The 21,045-nt window shown below is 41.1% G+C and overlaps 2 protein-coding genes across 2 annotated transcripts in view; both read right to left on the reverse strand.

Annotated features, from left to right (window-relative positions):
* smad3a (SMAD family member 3a) overlaps positions 1-19,234 on the reverse strand; it is a 33,319-nt gene extending 14,085 nt beyond the window's left edge. The window contains exon 1 of the mRNA XM_085157038.1: positions 18,479-19,234. Within this exon, the coding sequence (XP_085013164.1) occupies positions 18,479-18,681 (203 nt within the window). The 5' untranslated portion in view covers positions 18,682-19,234. The remainder of the gene's footprint in view (positions 1-18,478) is intronic.
* Positions 385-18,477, reverse strand: LOC146525365 (zinc finger BED domain-containing protein 4-like). The gene is made up of 2 exons (XM_085157052.1): positions 3,368-18,477; positions 385-3,114 (listed from the first exon to the last, which is right to left on the reverse strand). The coding sequence occupies exons 1-2, from the start codon at positions 3,913-3,915 to the stop codon at positions 2,592-2,594; spliced, it is 1,071 nt and encodes a 356-aa protein (XP_085013178.1). The 5' UTR covers positions 3,916-18,477; the 3' UTR covers positions 385-2,591.
* Positions 19,235-21,045: the final 1,811 nt, after the last annotated feature.

Genomic DNA, 21,045 nt, shown 5'->3' on the forward strand with positions numbered 1-21,045 from the left:
CACTAGTGCTCACATCTGGCCAATAAGCATGCTGAACATTTTCAGTCGGTCTGTAGTGACACATTTTGGTTTGCTTGGAGTCCACTTGGAATTTTCTTGTGTGAAAACAAACCAAATCATAAGGAAAAGCTACAAGTTCACAAACTCATCAACTGATTAAAACCAGAGTAAACAAACTATAGCTGTGAAAACACCCTTAATATAACTTTTAACACTGGCTTCTACTCTATATTTAAAGTGCGCATGGCTTTTGGTGTAGGAATAACACTTTTTTATGGCTCTACGTCATCCTGATTTAGCACCCTGAAGTTAACCTCTTAAGCCCCAAGCCTACCTGATCTCCTGCTTTTTGCCCCCGTATCAGGGGGCGTTGGGGCTTAAGAGGTTAAAAGGCTGGATGACACAATGTTGTATAAACTAACCAGTTTTATTTAGACGTGTAACATAGATTTTCCTACTGCTATAGACAGTGCAATTGCTGATTTGTGTTGAGATGATGATCTTGTGGTTGTTACATGTGCCACTAAATAACTTTTCTCCCAGCACTGACCACCAGTAGGAGGCATCCTACCAGAGGCCCATACCACCTCAACTGGGTTCTTTTAATGTGGAGGAGCAGCTGTTTTACGCTGAGCCGAATGACCCATTGAAGAGCTCGGTCATTAAGGGAGAGCCCTGCCACCGTTAAAGGACACACATTTCTGAAGCTTGTATCCACGACCTTGTTCTTTCAGTTACTAAGAGCTTGTGACCATAGTTGAGGCGTAGATTGACCAGTAAATCAACAGGTTCATTTTTATGCTCATCTCTCTCTTCACCATAACAAAATTGATACAGCATCGCTCCAATCTTTCTGTCAATCTCAAGCACCACTCTCCCCTCTTTTGTGAACAAGACCCTAAGATACCCCAACTCCTCCATCTGTAGTAGTAACTCATCCCTGACCTGGAGTGGTGTATATGTACTAGAAATGTGTAATCACAACTTACATTCACAGAGGCCGGAGAAAGGAGATTGAACTCTCCTCTGCTCAATAAGACACAGGGCAAATCAGCCTGGATAACCAGGACAATTATCTCCCACCTAAGCTCGAGACCTCTCATTTAAAAATGCACGATTTGTTGACAGGAGCCTCAACACCTCCCAACTAAGAACTGAAATCAGATGCAGATCAAAGTTTGCGCCAAGTCCATCCTGGTCTAAGTTGACCTCCTACTCAAGCATACTCAAGCACTCAGGATTTTATTTTTCCTAATACAGAAGCTACAACTGTTTAGTTAGTTACTGAAATGTATGAACCTACTACTGCTGTCAGCTGTTTTACACATACAAATACACCTCAAAGAAAAATGAAGCAAGAGATTTAAAAGATTAATACTAAACCATATCTGGCAGTAGTTGTGAGTTGATGCTGTTTCACTTGTCAAGTTTCTGCCCACCTACACTGCCAGTCAAAAGCTTTGATTACTGCTTTGCACACTCTTGGCATTCTCTCGATGTGCTTCATGAGGTAGTCACCTGTAATGGCTGATTGGTTCTGGCCATAACAGGGATTCTTGCACTTGTCAAATAGGGCTGTCAGCTGTTTACCAACCTGACTTCTGCACAACACAACTGATGTTCCCAACTCCATTAAGAAGGCAAGAAATTCCACAAATAAACCCTGACAAGACACACCTGTGAAGTGAAAACCCATTTCAGGCGACTACATCATGAAGGTCATTGAGAGTCCGCCAAAGGTTTGCAGCACTGTCAACAAAGCAAAGGGCTGCTACTTTGAAGATATAAAATATACGGCATTTTTAGAGTTAATCAATTTTTTCTTTGCTACATAATTCCATATATCTTGCTTCATACATTTGGTGTCTTTAGTACGCATCTACAATGTAGAAACGAATAAAAATAAATAAAAAACATTAAATGAGAAGGCGTGTCCAGTCTTTTGACTGATAGTGTATATCCACTAATCACGTTAGTTTGCATCAATCTTTGCTACCCATCAACAATATTAACTGAGACTTGATGCCCTCTTGCTGTTACAGGCTATAAATTAAGAAATAAACTTCCCAGTGTTTTTCTCTTTGCCACAAACAGTCTATGCAGAGCTGTACCTCAGCCAAACACCACACTCACCACATCATTATAGTCCATTACATTAGGGATGCACCGATATCACTTTTTTGGAAACGAGTACGAGTACTTGCATTTCAGTACTCGCCGATACCGATACCGAGTACTTAATAAAAACATGATTTAAATTTACAGGTAACAGCTTTAGTCCTATAATTTAACAAAAAAAAACCCCCAAAAAACAAGGGACTGGTTTGGAATTAAGAACATTTATTTAAAATTAAAAGCATGTTGTAATCAACATATTACAGAATAAATAATTATGAAAAAAAAATTTAAACAGTGACAGTGCAACTCAAGTATTTTTTTCAGTTTATTGCAAACTCTGCCGCTTTGGACAACACAAGGGGCATTAATAAACATCTTTGCTATTTAGTGCACAATATTTGAATAAACTAACAACATCCACCGACATAGAACTGTGGCAGTCAGTGCAACTGAGGTAGGTATTAACATCAAGTCTAAGATGACTCACTAAATGGAGAGAAAAAGTGAGTGGCAGGATTTTTTTTAAAGAAAAGTAGCTTTTCTGCATTATCAGCAGTCAGACTGTTTCTGTTTTCATCTATAATGTGTGACACTGAGCTAAAAAGCCTTTCACTTTCCACACTGCTACATGGGGCTGAGAGGTATTTACGGGCTATTTTAGCCAAAGTGGGGAACCTGATTTTGTTGACATCCCAGTACTTCAGAGGACTGTCTTCACGAGGGCTTGGGGCCTCTCCGAGGTATGTGTCGAGCAAAATGGCAGCACCTGCTGCCAGCGACTGTGCTGCCTGGGGCTGCTCCTTAGCGATTTTGTCAAATACAGTGTCCAGACTGCTGCTAGTGCTAGCCTGGGCCTTGAGGAACAGTTTAGCAGGAGGTTCTGCAGCTTCTGCCCGACTCCCCTCTGCCTCAGCTCTGGACATCATCTGCAGCTCCTGCTTCAGGTGCAGCTTGGCCTCTGGAGCAGTGTTGTTGGAGAAGAAGCGATCTTTATACCTGCACAAAATTCATAAATGTATTAATATGTGGAAAAATAGGACTGATTTTAGTTTCCCCTAAACCACTGTGACAAATACCAGCCATTTGACTTTCTGGTAAAAATAAGGGAAATGTATTTCATATTATATATATTGCATACATTTGTATTTGTGTATTTTAGTTAAAAATGTATAATATTTCAGATGTAAAATAATCTTACATTTAGTACTGTAGCTATACTCATTGAATACCTATAGCACACAGACTTTACCTTGGGTCGAGTATGGTGGAGATGAAGTACAGTGGGTTGGTCTCGACGTCACTGAAGCGCTTCTTGACAGCTGCCTGTAAGGTTCCTTTCATTGTCTTGACGCCGTGGTCCTCGTCTGTTTCTCTGTTTAGAAGTCTCACTAGCACAGTCACAGCTGGGATGACATCAGAGGCTAGTGCGTCGTAGCTGCTCACTTTTTTAGTTAGTTCCCCAAAGGGGGCGAGGATGGCAACAGTCGTCTCCATAAGAGCCCATTGGTGAGCGGTGAGATAGTCAGGGAGTTTGTGCTCGGACACGCCCAACACTCGCTTTTGCTCAATGAGGGACTGGAGGATGTAATACGTGCTGTTCCAGCGCATCTGTACGTCCTGCTGCAGTCTCTTTATTGGCTGGTTGAGCTGTCCCTGAATGTCCTCGAGGCGGGAGTAGGCTAAGGCGGAATGTTTAAAATGCCCAACTATTTTCCGTCCCACTGCTATAGCATCAGCTATGCTCCTCTGTGCTAATAAGCGTGGGTAAATAAGCGTGGGTAAACTCTTTGTACTCATTGTCGTGTTGGGATTTTAGGTGCTTGATTAAATTACTTGTGTTAAATGCGCTACCTTTTGAGCCTCCTCTGGACAATTTCGCTGAGCACAATTTGCAGTCCGCCTTTGTTTTGTCGTCTTCGTTCACTTTGAAATAGTTCCACACGGCTGACATGTATCACCTCCCCTTCTCCCCCGCTCTGAGCTGCAGCCGGGGCCTGGGGGCGGGCACTCGGCGCCTGTGATTAACCCCTTACATGCCGCTCAAACATAGACAGGTCTCAGACCATGGTATCGGTCCTCGGTATCGGGGGACTTTTAACGAGTACGAGTACTTTAGAAAATGTGGTATCGAGGCCCATACCCAATACCGGTATCGGTGCATCCCTACATTACATCATAAATGATTATATCTATGTCTAACATCAATTTCCACATAAAAGAAAGTAATTTCTTTGTCACCTGATCTGCTGTTTAATTACCAAATTAATCGGTGAATTATTTATATGGGCACAGCTCTCACTACCTCTATTACTACACCAGAGTTTATTACCCAGTTTCTGCAGGAAGAGTAAGTCAGATAGGTTTACATGTGGGAGAGCACCAAATCACAGTCAGTGTACTTCAAACTGTGATGAATCATTTAGTCCACGATAGCTACTGAGCTCAACTCTGTGGTTCTCAACCCTTTCGCTTCTTCTAAACCCGGAACAAAAAGCTCACATTCCACAGTTTTTATATAAATTATTAACAATAAACAAGGGATCCAGGTTGAATTTTACTTGAACAACAGTCAGTGAAATAGGATCAGCAAACTCTTCTTTAGCAGATGAACAACTGAGGGTAAACAAGCATTAGATCATTACTCTGCACTGCTGACAGGCAAGGTCAACTAACTCTCCTACAAAGGTGATTGTATGATTTAAAAGTAAACCAACGCTATCAGCAACAGACAGTATTGCGTATGAGACAAGTCAAGACACATTATATCCTGCTCAATGAGAGTGAGTCACTTCAGAGATTTACAATGGCCCACTGAATGAGACAAATGAGAAACCCTGCTCTGACAGCAAAAACCACTCCTGTGAAACCATCAAGCCTCAGTTTGTTGTTTAGTGGCAGTAGTAGCTCTATTTAAACAGCCAACCTCAGATATTGAAGAAAAAAATGATCTGGACCTCAAAATACTCCAGACATGAGGCAGGAGGTAGCTGAGGGGAGAATAATCATGACCCCAAATTCCCAGCTGGGCTGGCCTCTGCGTGTGTGTTCCAAACTGGAGATCTGAAGTACATGGGCGGGGCCTTCAAGACTTTATACAAGACATTTTTCACTCTTCAGCTTCTCTCTACATGATCAGAAACTAATCAAATCAGCACTGACTGATTTTATCTACAAAACCAAAATGTGAATTGAAAAAGTGAACATGGGCACTTAAAATGAATGAATAGCATTATTGACAGTGAATGGATCCAAAGCTAGGGGAGTCACATTTAACAATATATCACAACATAATTCTATTTTTACAGTATATCCAATACCATAATGCTATAAGCCATGATTGATTGGCCTGGTTATCAAGCTCTAGCTCTACAGGTTAATTTGACCTTAAATTTTAAATAAATTTTTGTTAAAAATGACTAAGATTTCTTAAATCTATCAACTACATTAAGTATTAGATAACTTTTTTTTTTTTAAATCAAATAAAACCAGTGGGTGTATATTTTGCTGTTACATAACATAATCAAGCAAATCCTCAAATCAAGTTTCTATTGAAGGAAGTACAATGAAAAAATTATAATGGATTTTTGGTTCTTTAAAAAAAAAAAAAAAATTCGCTGTGTAATAATTCAATTATCTAAAAAGAAAACTAAATTCAGCTGAAAGTTAACTTCAGAGGGGGAGTATTTCCTTCAGCAAGGCCAATCCTGGAGCACAAAATTTAAAATAAAGTGATTCAGATCCATATGTATTCTTCCTTTGCCTACACTTCATCTGCCCCAAATATTGCCCCATGAAATCTGGGGCAATATTTGTGTTTTTTCATGCAAGCTGATGTTGCTCTCAGAATATAGACCGGAACTGATGTCTAAAAATAAAGGGGTAAATTGGTATAGATTTTTGCCAGAGGGGTAAATGTGTCAACATCATTTTGGCTCATGACCCAAAGCTGAGACTGAACATGAGCTTTACATCCATCCAGCATGTATGTTTGCGTGAATGGTAGAGCTCCACAGATGGACACACGTACAGAGAAATGTAAGAACAGAAGGGATCTAAAATAATTAAGATAACTTTATATTTGAAGTAGGCATTAATTTAGCATTTGCCAGTGTAGCAAAAGTAGTGAAATAAAAAAAATATAAGCAGATGTTAGTGGCTGTGAAGGTTAGTACATACATAAATTTTGAATATATGCGCTTTTGGCTGACTCACTATACAGACTCAGACAGAGCAGATTGAGCTTCACTAAGCTGGGGAAGGGGGAGGGGGCAAAACAAACACCCTGAGGCATACCCAGTTATGCTCAGACACAAACATATACAACTGTGTGTGTGTCCACGCTGGCAATAGTCCGAGAAGTGTTGAACACACACACGCCTTCCTTGTGGGCTTAACATGGACTTTTTTTACTCTCTTACTGAAAGCCTAACCTCACTAAGAAGATGCCAGCACACACAGTTAGAAACTGAAGGCCTTGGAGAAAGATTTGTTCTCATCCAATGCTGGTTATTAACTATGTAACTAAACTTGCATGTTTAACTTTAAAAGTAGAACATTTTCACCATTTTAAGGTGCCTACAAACACATCACAAAGATCAGGATCAGTCACAGTCTGTCCTTTAAAAGCATGCAAGGGTAGAGGACAAAGTGGGTGATGGATAAAGAAAGGAGGGCTGCAGCTGCACAACAGGTCTGCCAGACCGTCTCAACAGCTCAGGGCAGCTCAGAGTGTCTGTGACTGAACCCCTAAACCCCCCCTTTCCTTCTCCTCCGTCTGTCCCACTATCCTGATCTCACAGCCTCCATTGCAGTGCTGAGTGCGGGATGAGGGCGGTGGGGGTGAGGGGCTATTGGGCTGATATGGCCTTTGTGCCTTTCATAAAGTCTGTGGCCAGTCTGTTGAACCCCGACCAACAGGGCTACAATCTGGCGACATTTAGCAGAGGCTGGTGCCTTCCAACAACAACAACAACATGTAAAGAGACAAATCATTCACCAATTCTACCTTCGGTTAGACACGACTAACTCAGGTCTGTGACCTTTAAATAATTTTTTTGTTAGCCCTGTGATGAAGCAAAAAATAGTTTAATTTGCTTTTCCCTGTAGCAGCTGTTTCTGTGAAAGCGTCATCACAGATTAATCCTTTGATATCCCAACAGTTTAAGGATCTGAAACTGCAGAATCACACAGAGTCAACAACATAACACAACTGGGAAAATAAAGTTGGTTACAAACTGGACTGTCTCTGCAACCAACCTCTTTGTAAAGTCTCTTTGTCTTCCTCGGCCACTGCCAGCCGATACGAGGGAGAATGCAGCATTATCTTTTAGATAACTGAAAGAAAATTAAATAATCCATGAAGGATCATCCAGAATAAAAAATTTCTAAGTTGCTAGTTCACTAATATACTTGTTTGAACTACAGGCCCGCATGTGCACAATGGTATTCCTTGAGAGTGTGGTTGCTAATGTCCTGAAAAACTTATGCCAACTGCTAAAAATACAGCTCACAACATGACTGGGGCCGGCAATATTATAAAGTAAGAAAAGCAGCGATTCTGGATCACTGTAGAGTTTGGAAGAGAAGTTCATGTATAACTGAGATGCCCAGTTTCTCTGCCACCATCTCCACATCAGCAATAATGCAACAACCTCCAGTGTTCACATGGAAGATATTTCAAATTTGGACTGGGACAATTAAGTCCCAATCTCTCCAGCAGTGGATATGCTCTAATCATCCAGATAAACACAATATATGCAACCATGTGAACTGTGTTGACATTAGAGGTATTGCAACACTTCTGCAAAAAGTTTTCCTTATTTTACTTTACATATCCTGATATCATCTGACCCCACTTGCCACATAATACTTTCTGTGGTTGGTTAATCTATTCTGGTTTGCTAAAACAACTGTCAGCTGCAAATTTTAAAAAACTACAAAAACAGATTTCACCATGTTTGGTTTTTTTAAATCAAGACAAAATAGTGTATTTAGTACAGCTGAAATAATAATTTTTTAGTCAACAAATAGAAATGTGTTAGCTAACTAATTTCATAGCTGACCAGTTACTTCAGTTTCAAGCTAAGTCTCTGAACATTCATCGGTTGTAAAGTCTGGTAACTTTCATGTTTTGCAAAGTGGTTTGAGCTACAAAACAAGACATTTTATAGCCTAAACAATTAAGTGAAAACAATCAGAAATTGCTGTAAATGACCTTTTTCTTGAGTTGAGTTTGTCTTCATCCAAATGCTTTAGTTTACATATATTTAATCACTGATGTCCAAACATATATGGACTTGCAAATGCATTCCAGCAGTGATGAGGCTCGGGCGGAAAAACATATTGCGCACACACAAAGACACACACCAACCTCCCACTCTCTCTGGAAAAGCCATCAGACTTCTCTATTTCTAACAAAGGTGGAGGAAGGAGGAAAGGAGGGGGTGTCTGGCCCATAGGTGATATCATAGGGCTGAAGTGTGCTGGGACCAGTGAAGGAGGGCCTAAAGTGAAATACAAAACCAGCAGACAAACGACTGGCAGGGCTAGACGACAAATAACAGAGTCTGGACTCCAAAAATCTGGGGAGACAATGGAGGACTGGGAGCCATTAGTTTTACTGCAAACAGTCAATGAGCAGAGCAGTATGTCTCTCTCTTTCTGAAGCATGATGATGAATTACAGAGAATATTCCAGATGCAAGTCATCAATAAATTTCTCTCTACAGTCCACAGTTGCATTTTTTCCTAGGGAAGGGCAGAGTGTAGGCTGGTTTACCTCTCATGAAAAATTAATGTTTATTCTTAAAAACATACCCCCATGCTGTGTCAGCCTCCGACTTGAGGTGATATCCCTCAAAGAGAAATTTCCACTATAATTTTTTTTTACAAATTTCACAACTGACCTTAACTTGTTGATTCTTCAGTGGCAAAAATCCAAATGATGATATCATTAAAGCTCAGAACAATTCAAATTGTGTCATTTTTCTTGTTTTTCCAAAAACGATGTGTATGTAAGCTTTCTAGTGTTGGTTAACTGAGCTGAGGAACAGGAAAACTGTTTTTAAATGACACAATTTGAATTCTAATCAAAAGCCTAATAAAGAATAAGCAGTCAGGATAACAGACAAACACTCCAGCATCTTTTAAACATTTCTGACATGTATGAATTCGAGCACACAGGTTTCTAACTTTGGCGATGAAAGCATCCGGGGTTCACGGCACACACATGCACCGTAATGACCTTAATTTATTGCACAAAAGAAGACAGCTAAGAAAACACCAAACATTAAATACATTCATAGATACTTCAGGTTGAGATCAAAATCAGATAATAAATGAATAACCTGGCCCACATCTGCACCACTTACAGGACACGCACCTGAACACTTTCTCCAAAATCTGTCTGTCCTAGTGGCAACAGGACCGACAAAATACTACCCACCTCATGCCACCTGCATTTATTTGGTAGATTTTACTTCTCAATAGAACATTCAGTCTAGGTATTGATTTAATGAGCTCTTCATTCTTTACTATTAACTTTGTAACTGATCTTTGTTTGTAAAACGTATCTTTTAGATGTATTTTGATTTTTTCTATATTGAATTTACTTTATTTAGTTGTGGTATAATCATTTCCTCCAAAAGTTGGTTCTGTTCATCTGGACGTAGCGTTTTGTGGAAGAAACATTTAGTCACTCATCCAAGTGACTTCTTCAGTCTCAGCTGACTGCAGTTTTCCCCAATCTTATAAACAGTACATTTGCATAATGACTGAAACCAGCCCACTGAAGGAACAATGGGCTGGGAGGTCAGTTCCTTAATCTTAATTATGCAAATTCTCATGACCATTGATCAACAACCACTGACCAAAACCCACTGATCAAAGCCCACTGATCAATGGCCATGAGTACCATTCACAGAGTTGGGGAATGGCTGCAATCACAGCATTGTAAGATGGCGAAAGATGTACCCTTAGGCCCCCTCCTCGATTCAGAGATGGTCTTTCCCTTTTCACGTAAATGGCCTCCTTGACTCCGTGCTCAAACCAGCATTCCTCCCTGTCCAAGATGTGTACATCCTCATCCTTGAAAGAGTTTCCACTGGCCTGTAGGTGTGGGCTGGTTTCAGTCATTATGCAAATGTACTGTTTATAAGATTGGGGAAAACTGCAGTCAGCTGAGACTGAAGAAGTCACTTGGATGAGTGATGAAACGTTTCTCCCACAAAGCGCTACGTCCAGATGAACAGAACCAACTTTTGGAGATTTACTTTCCTGGATGATTGAGAATGCATCAAGACATATAATCATTTCCCAACACTTGGTACAATTATAGCGTAATATATCCATCTAGACACACGATACAATATCTAAAGCATTTCTTATCATGTTTCTGCCCAAAGTTTCTTGTGTCACTATTTCAGGTGTCATTCACGGTAAAGTGTAAGAAGACCTCACAGTCACTGCTCATCGTGATAAAATGTTTCAGCCTATCAAACCTTACAAATTGTGGCCCAGTGGCCAAGAAATACTCATGTTTCTTTCCTGTTTCTTGTGTTTTTAGCAAGTCCTGAACGACTATGGCAACTTCAGTAAGAAACACTTATCACACAACCTCCTTGAAAAGTCATTGCGTAATTTCTGTATTTTATGACTTTCACCTGTACTTCCTCTCCCTACTTAAAAACCCATACTCCTTCCAATCAACTGACCTTCCCCCACATACCCAGCTTTACCCTAGCACCTGAAGCAGCAGCAGCGGCAGCAGTGGTGGTGGCAGTGGCCAGTGGAGCACAAAGGCGCATTTGTTGTCTGGAGAACACGTCTCTGTGTGTGTCTGTGTGTGTGTGTGTGTTTCTGCATGTGCACTCCCCCGCAGATAGTGAGACAGGCTAGGGCCAAGTCGAGGCAGAGCTGTGTCTCTAACCCTTCCACCCGTGGTGCAAGCCACAAACCAAACAGCAGCCCACACCCTCCTCAAGGCCCCAGCAGTCTGAAAGAGCATTCCTCTAAGCTGACTAACTACATGCACACACGCACACAGAGTCATGTACAATGGCATAAATATATATATATCTATCAACGTATGGTTAAGTAGCCTGAATTCTACAGTCAGTATTCTGTTTATTTCCTTTGAAGGAACAGAAAACAGAAGCACGATGAACACCAAGCTTCAGGCATGGCATATACACTAGACCTATAATTGATCAGGATCTTAAATAAATCCTGTTATTGTTTGTACAACCAATGATACCCTCAACAAAAATGCAACAATATTAGGATGACATCACCATGTCACTTAACTAAGAAATTACTGCCCAACAGTAGCGAGGACACTAAACTCTTTTGTTTTTAAGGTCCAAACAAAGTAAGCACAACAACACAGTTACTACTGTCTACAAACAGACTTCAGTCATGGCTCACAGCAGTAATCCGTTTCAGTCAAGTAAATCAAACAATGACAGGAATCCTGAACCCAATCCTGAAGAAGCAGACTTGTCACAGTCATTAGAGACGCCAACCACACACAGACAGACAACACACATAAACTCTCTGTGACCCGTCTTGAACCGAGTCCTGTTGAACAACACTGTCTCGGGTGACCCAGGTGTGATACTTGACATGAAAGTGAATGACAAAGTGTGTGTGCTCATTTAACAAAGTGATGACGCATTTTGTTAAATATGAATATGAATATGAATCTAATGTTTTACATTCATTTGTCATTTTAGCTTTCAGCTTCCTACCTTGAAAACTTGGTGTTCTTCATTCTCATAACTTTCTAAAAAGTTTGATTTCCTTGAGGCAGGGTTGGATTTCTAATTGCATAAAAAAAGATGAACTTCTTACAGTTCTGAAATCATACAAACCACACAGCTGATTTGATTATGTGAGAATATAAGTAGCTAAATAAACAGAAAATTACAAAATTATTATTTGAGAGCAGAGGAATCAGAACGGAACTACCAAAACAAAAGTTTAGCAGGCACAAACCTCTGTGGGTGCTTTCACACTCATGCCCTTTAGTTAGGGTTTCCCCTGTGCTGCGATTTCATTGAGCAGGCAATCACACTAAAGTGCAGAATAGAACAACCAGAACCTTCATAAGAGGCTCAAGTCCATTCAGCTTTAGTTATTTTAGCTGTCTTACTTAGTCCAGTCCCAAAGAACTCTGGACAGGTTGTTTGTAGGAGGGAAAAATGCACTGCACAATTCTGTAGCCTGGCGTGCTTTGTATTCTGGAAGGTAGCTGTGCACTCAAACTTTTATTATGAAGCAACATGCTGACTGTTAATTTCATGAAAAGATCTCCCTGGTTCTGCTCAGGTGTCTGGCAGCTCCATATCATCTTTGCAAAGTGGGCAGCAGTAAAGTTGTTTAAGACACTTCCATAAAGTGCTTTTAGCACGCTTCTAGAGTAGTTTTACCTGCTCTGCTCATATAATTAGCACAAGAATGAGCAAATACCAGCTCTGTTGTTGTTTCACTTTAAAACTGCACCACATCTCTCTCTAACAGACAAGATCCCGAACCGCGAAGGCTCATTATGTTTTCACTTTCGTGCTCCCACCTCAGACACATCGGACTGATCATCAACATGCTTGCTCCTCTGTAGTGACACTGGCCTACGCTTACAAAATCACCAGATGATTTGAATGAGACAAAATTAACTCTGAGTATGACAACAGCACAATGACATGACAGGGCCGAGGTGCACACTGTATGAGTTTGGCAGTGTGTGTCAGTGTGCATTTAATGAAGTCTAGTCTGTCATCCAGACACATGCAGACATCTCTTTTGATGTTCAAATGCTGTCTAGAAGGTAAACAAACCAGTTCTATTTCATCTATTAGCGGGTATGTTTTTTTTGTGTGTGTGTGTGAATCCCACTAACCACTGTCTCCCTCTGATAAGCCTGAGAATCCAAGACGCTGCAGCTTGCCAAAGAGACTGCTTCCTCAGTGTCTTTCATCTCAACCCTTGGCTTTCTGTTTTACCTTCTACTTTTATACTTTTCTCATTTGTCAACTGTGTTTTTGGTCACCCATTAATGCCTCATCTTCCCTCATTAAAGCACATTTTCCCCATTATAACAACAACTTCCTTGCAACACTGGGAATTCCATACGTCTCTTCTGCACTTTTTTCCTCTACATCTCTCTTTCAGTGCAAGTGTCCACAGCTTTTATAATGAGGCAAAAAATAAATACTGCTTTAATTCTATTGACTAACCAGAAGGACTATTAACCAAAAGTAGCAAATATAAAAAGACACCAAGCATACAGCAAAAGTAAATCAGTTTGTTTTCGGTCTACATTTCAGGATTCAAGTCTGCTGATGTGGATCACAAAGCCATCTTTACATAACTGCTGCACACTGATAAGGTGGAAAACATGATGGTCTGACAAAAGTCAACAAAAGGAATTTCCTTAATCAAGAACTGTATTGTTGAAGTACTTTCAACAGTGATGTATAAAGAAACAACAGTGTGGATGCAGTCCTTCTCACTCTTGGTCCAGTCCCTGTCTTTCTCATTTTATCCCATCTTTTACTTCTGAACTTGAAGATCCTACACTCCCTCCTGCCCCAACATGCAGTGTGAATCAGACTGTAACCTTAGTGCCAGGAGAGATATGTGTACATAAGACAAACCCTCTCACCACCCCTTGCACAAAGTCGGAGAAAATTAAGATAAAAGGTGAGGAATCCACTTCCCCAGGCTCTGTGAATATAAAACTCACACTGTCCAAAGTACACATATCACACATGATATTAAGACAATGAAAACTGTCTCAATGTCTTTTTGATGCCAGTGTGCAACTGTTGGAACTCATTAACCCCAAATATATTTTTTAAGCACACACACAGAAGACGCAACTTTGATGAGTGTGTCTTTCTAAGGATTATTTGACTCCCATTAAGTTTTGTCATTGAAACGTTACCTCTGTTCAAACATGACAGACCCTATGTGCACAGGTGCATGATTGTGTCATAATTATTACAAACCACTAGACAACAGATTGAGTTAGTGTGATGTTGTCTACCTATTGTCACAACAACTATCATACACAAAGTACAATCAGGTCAAAAGCAGCACTGTATCTTCTACAAGTTTTGTTTGTGATTAGTTCACACATTATACTGTACGTACAGGAACTACTGATTCCTCTAATGACAACTTGTATAATTGGTCATTTAAAAAAACTTCAAGCCGATATCTGATTCCAGCTTCCCAAAAACCAACACTTTTTGTCTTAATTTCATTTATATTATTATAATCTGTATGCTATACGCTTCTAAACAAAACCTATCTGAAAGTGTCAACTCAGACTGCACAAACAAAGTGTATTTTTGTTATTTCTATCATTTTATAAATCATCTTAATTACTTGAGTAACCAAAACATTAACAGATCAACACGGCAACAGTTATTAGTGGCTGCCCTAACTGACAGTCACAAATTAGTATTTACAGAAGACAGTCCATCTCTAAGGTCTGTCTCAGAGATCCTCCTATTCCCAACAGCAAAAGTGGTGTGTGGTGAAGGTCAACTGTTTGCTTGTAGACTAATCTATGCAATCCATAAAAACCACAAACAAACAAATAAAAAAAGACGCTGTAGTAATAATAAATTTCAAAGTAACAGCTAGTTTAGGGTATGGAATTGTATTCATTGGAGTGTTCTCTAGTTTATGAATGGATTCCCAGTCATAGATGACAAGAACAGAGTTTTCTATACTTCACCATGATTTATGCAAAGTAGCACGACTTGTCAGTCATAAAGCATTAGCCTGTGAGTGTGTAGTACCATAGTTAGACCCCCTGTCCTCATCACATCTGTTTTGTTTTGTTTTGTTTTGTTTTGTTTTTTTTGCAACCAAGATAGCAATGAAGGAAACACTCAAAAGGCTTCAAAAAGGGTTTAAAGCAACCAATAGGTGACCTTATGGTAGTAATGTCCTTTTTTATACCTTCTATAGATATATCTCTAAAGGAGGTACAGGAAGAGATTATATTGTTTTTAATCAATATGGCATTTTTTGTTACACTGTTTGCAACTGTTTGACTTGCTCAACCACTGCCTCCCAATTACCTGCACCTAAAATTCACCCTCAAAAACTTTAAGTTTAAATGTTTACATTAAGTTTGACTGTGTGGCAATAGTTGACAAAGTTTTTTCATTTGGGGGGGGTGAAATGTGGTAGTGTCTCCCAAAACAGTAACAAAACAAGTCACTTCTCTGAACAGAAAACCACTCAAGAATGGACACCACTATGGTTGGAGTTTAAGAGAAAAAAACGTGACCTGGTTAGGGTTGGCAAAAGGTCAGGGGTTTAGGTTAAAATGTGAAATGCAATAGTTTGCTTTAAAAATGTGGCCTGGGTAAAGTAACTACTTCCTTAAGGCTAAAAAGCCTACGTAACCTTGGTTGACGTTAGGAAACAATCATGGCCATAGCTCAGGAAAAAAAAACTACATTTACTACGCTTAGGAAACAGGAAGCATACGTACATGTTTGGTCTCAAAGCCTGAGGTTTTGTTGACCTATCCAACCAACCTGACCTCCTCCCCATACTGACTTTGTAACTATATTTAACTCTGCTCCCAGTTTACCCTGGTATAACGGAAACACAACTTGGCTCCTGTTTATAGATACAGGTCTTGGTAAACAACAGGACACACATCTGTTAGTCATCTTGTCACACTCAAACACACAGCAGGCTGTCACACTACACATCCATCCCTCATGCATCAGAAACTCATAGTGGCTTGACGCACTTTACACACTAGTGTTTTCGGCTAACCCAAGTTTACAGCTCACAGGAAGACAGGACTTTAATAAGGCCAATGGAGAAAAGAAGAGGGTAGGTCAGTACCACAGCTGCTCGTTGCTGAATGAGTCAAGCTTGAACTTGGACAGAGGTTTAAACTTTTACTTACGTCTTAAATGAGTAAAACTGCTCATTGTCAAAAACCACTAAAGGCAAGTAGAGCAATGGCACTTTCTGAGTAACAGTCAAAGCCTGCAATACTTTGTTTTGACCTCAACTGGGAACATGACTAATGTTTTTTTCATAAGATAAAGGCACACCTACACCTACATGCAGCCCCACTGACCACGTCAATGACCTCCAACCCAAAAATAACTTAACCACCAAACTCACCAAGTTGTTATACAGTTTCCACAGATAGTCCTGTAATTGTTGTAAGTGTTATCTAGCAGATTGCAGCCATTCAAAAACAACTAGTCTTTCCCAAAGCTGATTCGAAGATTCATCTGACAGACCAAACTCACATACACGACAGGAAAAAAAATAGCCTTGAGATTTCAATATAATATTCTGTCACTTGGCCCACTGAGATCTGATCCTTTCTTTCCCCATAACTCTATCTCAATGTACACCACTGAGATGTGATATAATTTTCCTGCTATTCCCCCACCATATACAACTATTGATTCAATCAATATACACAGAGCTCGCTTCCTTCGACTCAGCATCACTGCAAACCACCATTAAGACGGGTAGCAATGAGCTTGAACAGGGAGTTCATGTGTCAGAGAGATAGAAGCTGACCTCCCTGTGGACAGGCTTGAACATGCAAGCAGCTGCTGTCAGCAAGCCAAAACGTGGGGGAATTAATAGAAACAGCAGCTCTCCAGGGACTCTGTTAGCCAACACTGACAGCCAGCTCTGATCTGGGGTCATCTTAATGCACTCCACCTCTTCCCTTCTGCATTAGTGGTGGGAAATATGAAACCTGGATCATGACAAACATTATTTAACTTTCTGGGTAGGCTTAATTCTGAACGCTGGCCCAGGCCTGTGCAAGCCGTGATATGCACACTTGTGGCAATGAAGAATGTGGGAGTGCCCCACTGAGGCTCAATTTTCATCTGACAGTATGCTATTAAATCTGAATAGCCCACAAACACTAGTGAGATTTTGCGGATGCAAGCAAAAGTCTGGAGAGTTTAGTTGTAGTTGTGGTGCAGAAAGCAGAAGAAGTAAAATACATGTGAGCACACACTGTACTTTTAATACAGGTTCCACCTGTCCATCCATCCATTTTCTTTCGCTGCAGTTGGACCTGGTTAAAACTAATTCAATTTGATATGACATCTCCAGAGCAAAATGTATCATGTGCAGTTTTTAGAACTGTTACAGGGACGTGTAACAGGCTCTTTATAGCTATTTTGGAGGCTGCAGACCCCTCGCTTCTTCTGCACAACAGACTGGAGGCATTCTCCATCTGTAGATACTGACAAAGCTTTTTATTACTGACACAGGTGTTAATTATATGCCAAGTATCTTATCTCAAAGGGATGCCCCTTAAAAACCACATCACGTAAGCTGACACATGTGAGTATGCAAAATGACTCAAATTGATTATCCATGTAACGGATAAGAACTTTCAAGTTGACTAATCAGTTTATCTCTACTCATTGGGTGTATTAAGGTGTACTAAAACAACTGGCAACTGAGAGTTACTTGAAAAATCAACACTGCAGTAATACCACACATACATTTTAAAGAGTGGCAGGGGTAAAATCCATGATTTGTGTTTACATTGTGCACCTCAGAGGCTTTTACAAGCACAGCTTCTCATCGGGAGGAGAATGACTGCTCAGGGGAGAAGTGACTCACAGAAGCTACCAGCTGTGATTTGCTGACAAATGCCAGTGTTGGTTATTTGTTCTAAATAATGTGTTGATGGACAAATGGCTGTGCAGGCTGAGAGCAAGAAGAAGCCAGCTCCACGGGCTCGCCTACGCAGTAAGAACGCTAGAAAGCGTCCCAGATTAAGGCCAAGTTATATAACTTGGACTCCATTAATGCTTTTGCACTGCATGTGCTCTGCTGGCTAGTTAATGCATGGACTGTACCCTTTTTATTCTCAGCAAAACACCCTCAGCTGAATGTTGATGTGATAATAACAAAGTGCTGAAGGCAGCTCGCTTAAAGTGAAGTGTGCACACGATGACAGCATGATGCCCCAGCAGCTCGCCGCCGAGATGTTTCAGACATGATCTGCTAGCTCTGCTCATGGTCCAACGCTAGCTCGTTAAGCAGCACCTTAGCCACCATGTTGCTGCACAATAAACACGTAAAGGAAATCAACAGTTTGAAATATTGACGCCAGAAAGGAAGTGGAAATGTCAACTTCTCAAGTCGAGCAATGATGCCATACATGTGCAAGGCGCCGAGGATGACAGAAACCAGGGAGGAAACCTTTTTGAGTTTTCTGTAGCAAAGCTGTAATAAAATCAGCTGAAGTAATAACCCCCGGGGGGAACTACTAAGTGTACAGCTAGCTAGGATGCTGATTTCACGGTCAACGTCAACGCTCAAACTCTCCTTACCGCGGTATAGTGATGCATTTCGTGTTGATATTCTGGGTGGTGATGGCTTTCTCCAGTTCGTCCAGTTGTCCTGTCTTCTTCAGCTTCTTCACCAGGCTCTTCACCGCTTTTTCACACCACTTCTCCTCCTGGCCGTTCTGCTCTCCCTTCTTCCAGCCCAAAAGTCGTTTGACAATGGGGGGAGTGAAAGGCAAAATTGACATCTTTTGAGTTCAGCTGAAGTCAGTCCAGTGTCGAGAAGTCCGTCAGTTTGGAAAAAACACGGAGGAACAAGTGTCCCTAAAGCGCTCCGAGTAGTGGAGACGACGGGAGTAAAGACAAACTGCTGCTGTTGTTGTTTTTTTAAAGTCACACAAAACACATCTCGGAATCACACCGACCACTTTTAGCGTACTCGCTCCGTCTGTCTCGAGCTCAGCGGTGAACTGTGCACCGGTAGTCTGTTGCGCTGTGGATTTAGTGCTACTCCGCCAGAAAACCTAGTTCCGTCTGCACTCTTTCAGGCCAGAGCTAGTCTAAATACACCTCACTTGACTGACACCCAAAACTGCGTCGCTAGCTCAAAGGCAGAAACGAAAGCGTCGTGATAGGCTTTTTACGTCTCTGAATGCTCTAGCCTTCCACGAGCAAAGTTTTTGGTTAAGTTCAGAGTCATCCGCGGGTGCTAGATCCTCCGACTGAAGTCTGCTAAGAGTCTGCATCAAATGCAAATGCATGAGCTGCTGCTGAGAGTCTCAATTCAGACTTTAGACTGCACAGCAGACCCATGAAAGGCCAGTCTGAGCAGCTGGCCAAATGTGTTTCGCTGATATTGCGCAATCTCCATCCTTTTCCCTGTTATTGCTGATAAACCTCCATGTGGCTGTGTCTAAATAAGCAGTCACAACAGATCACTTGATTTAGTTATGTAACACTGGGCAGTTTTTGTTCTTTTGCATGTGACTTCACTTCAAAATTTCTGATGAAATTAGGTCCTTGTTTTCCTTCTGTTTTCCTTTTGTTTCAGTAGGCTGTATAGGACAGAGCTGTCTAAATAAAATAAAAAAACGTTGGCTCTGTTGTGTTTCAGTTTAGACTGTGAGACATAATTATAATCAAAAGAGCTGTTCTTTTTAAAAATAAGTGTAGGTTTCCAACTTCAGCTGGAAAACATACTCTATGCTTCTTTTCCATTTTACTTTTAGAAATCCACATATGCTTAATTGCCTGGCTGTCAGCCACATAACCAAGGTTGCATAAGAATACAGCCGTGCCTGTGTTTTTGTTGAATAAAGGCTTGAGGTTTGACATTCAGCATCTCTAGCGCAAAGGGTTTCCAGTAATTGCTACTGGCTTGTTTTGTCTCCAGATGGGTGAATAACTCTGGAGCTGCTGTAAAGATGGAAGGTGATAGGAATCGTACATGAATGCAAGAGATGAGCCACTAACTTGCCTCGGCTTGTTTTACACGTGAACACAGGAATCAACGAGGTGGCAGTTTGGCTTTGCAGCTTGGTTCAGCTCCACTAAAGCACAAGTACAGCTTGACACATGCACATGTAGGCCTAAACACCCCCACAACACCACCTTTCACACACACTCCCTGTTTCGGTGTCAAGGAGTCAAGTGGCAGATGTACAATGGGCCGTGCAGTGCCGCTGAGCTCACCGCAGAGAGAGTGATAGCGGGACTGTTTAGGGTGTGAAGCTGCCTTTGTTCCTGCAGCTTCAAAAGAAAGACTTTACTGCTTTCAAGCACAGTTTCCAAAGTCGGGTATCTTATTAGCAGGCACTTGAAAGAGTTGTAAAATGTGAACGCTCTGCACAAAGAAGCCGGTGCACTTGCTTGGATTCAGTTTACAAATTTTCTATAGTCACACAGAAGAAGAACTTACACAGCTGGAATTCAAATGGCCCACAGTGGACGCATATATGAGGATAGTGATGGTAGTGAGGTGCCAACATTTGCTCACTGCCTCCACTGACTGTTCAGAATTATACAACTATAGTGGCATTGACCTGCTGTTACCATTTTGGTATGTGTGTACAGGCGCATTGACCTGCATTCAGCCAGCAAGCCCCCTCCTCCACTCCTATGCACAGTGTGAAGTTTGTGCTAAAAATACAGCTGGCTTTAAGCTCAGCAGGACATACCCGTCTCCTTTCATCTATTTTGGTTGCACAGCAGTGTGTATTTTTATATCTGCTACAGGCATGTCAAGGTTTCTTCATACATGACATCTTTGTTAAATGAATTCTCACCCTTGAGCAAAGATTTTCTAAAAAAAATAAACAAAGGACTTCTCAGATCAATGACTGTGAGGAAACTATCACAAGCACTTAGTGTGAGCAGCTGCTTTGACCTGTAGAGATTAGGTTTTATGTGCAGTCCCAGATATCAACAGCTCCTTGTCTGTAGTAACAATCAAGTCCACAAAAGTGTAAAACACACCACTCTCTCGCTCTGTGGTGGGTTGGCAGGTTGGAGGAGAAGGCCGGAGGAACGTGTGGCCGTGTGTCACACGCGGAGGCCCCGCGGCCCTCTCGACACCTGTTTACGCCCCCAGGGACACGACCGGCCAAGACAGC

Source organism: Neolamprologus multifasciatus, chromosome 1 (assembly GCF_963576455.1).
Source record: "Neolamprologus multifasciatus chromosome 1, fNeoMul1.2, whole genome shotgun sequence".
NCBI classification, from domain to species: domain Eukaryota; kingdom Metazoa; phylum Chordata; class Actinopteri; order Cichliformes; family Cichlidae; genus Neolamprologus; species Neolamprologus multifasciatus.

Coding starts and splice junctions, on each gene's coding strand:
- LOC146525365 (XM_085157052.1), bottom strand. CDS start 3,915: ATGAGTACAAAGAGTTTACCCACGCTTATTTACCCACGCTTATTAGCA. Junction 3,115..3,367: donor TCCACCATACTCGACCCAAG/GTAAAGTCTGTG, acceptor AATTTTGTGCAG/GTATAAAGATCGCTTCTTCT.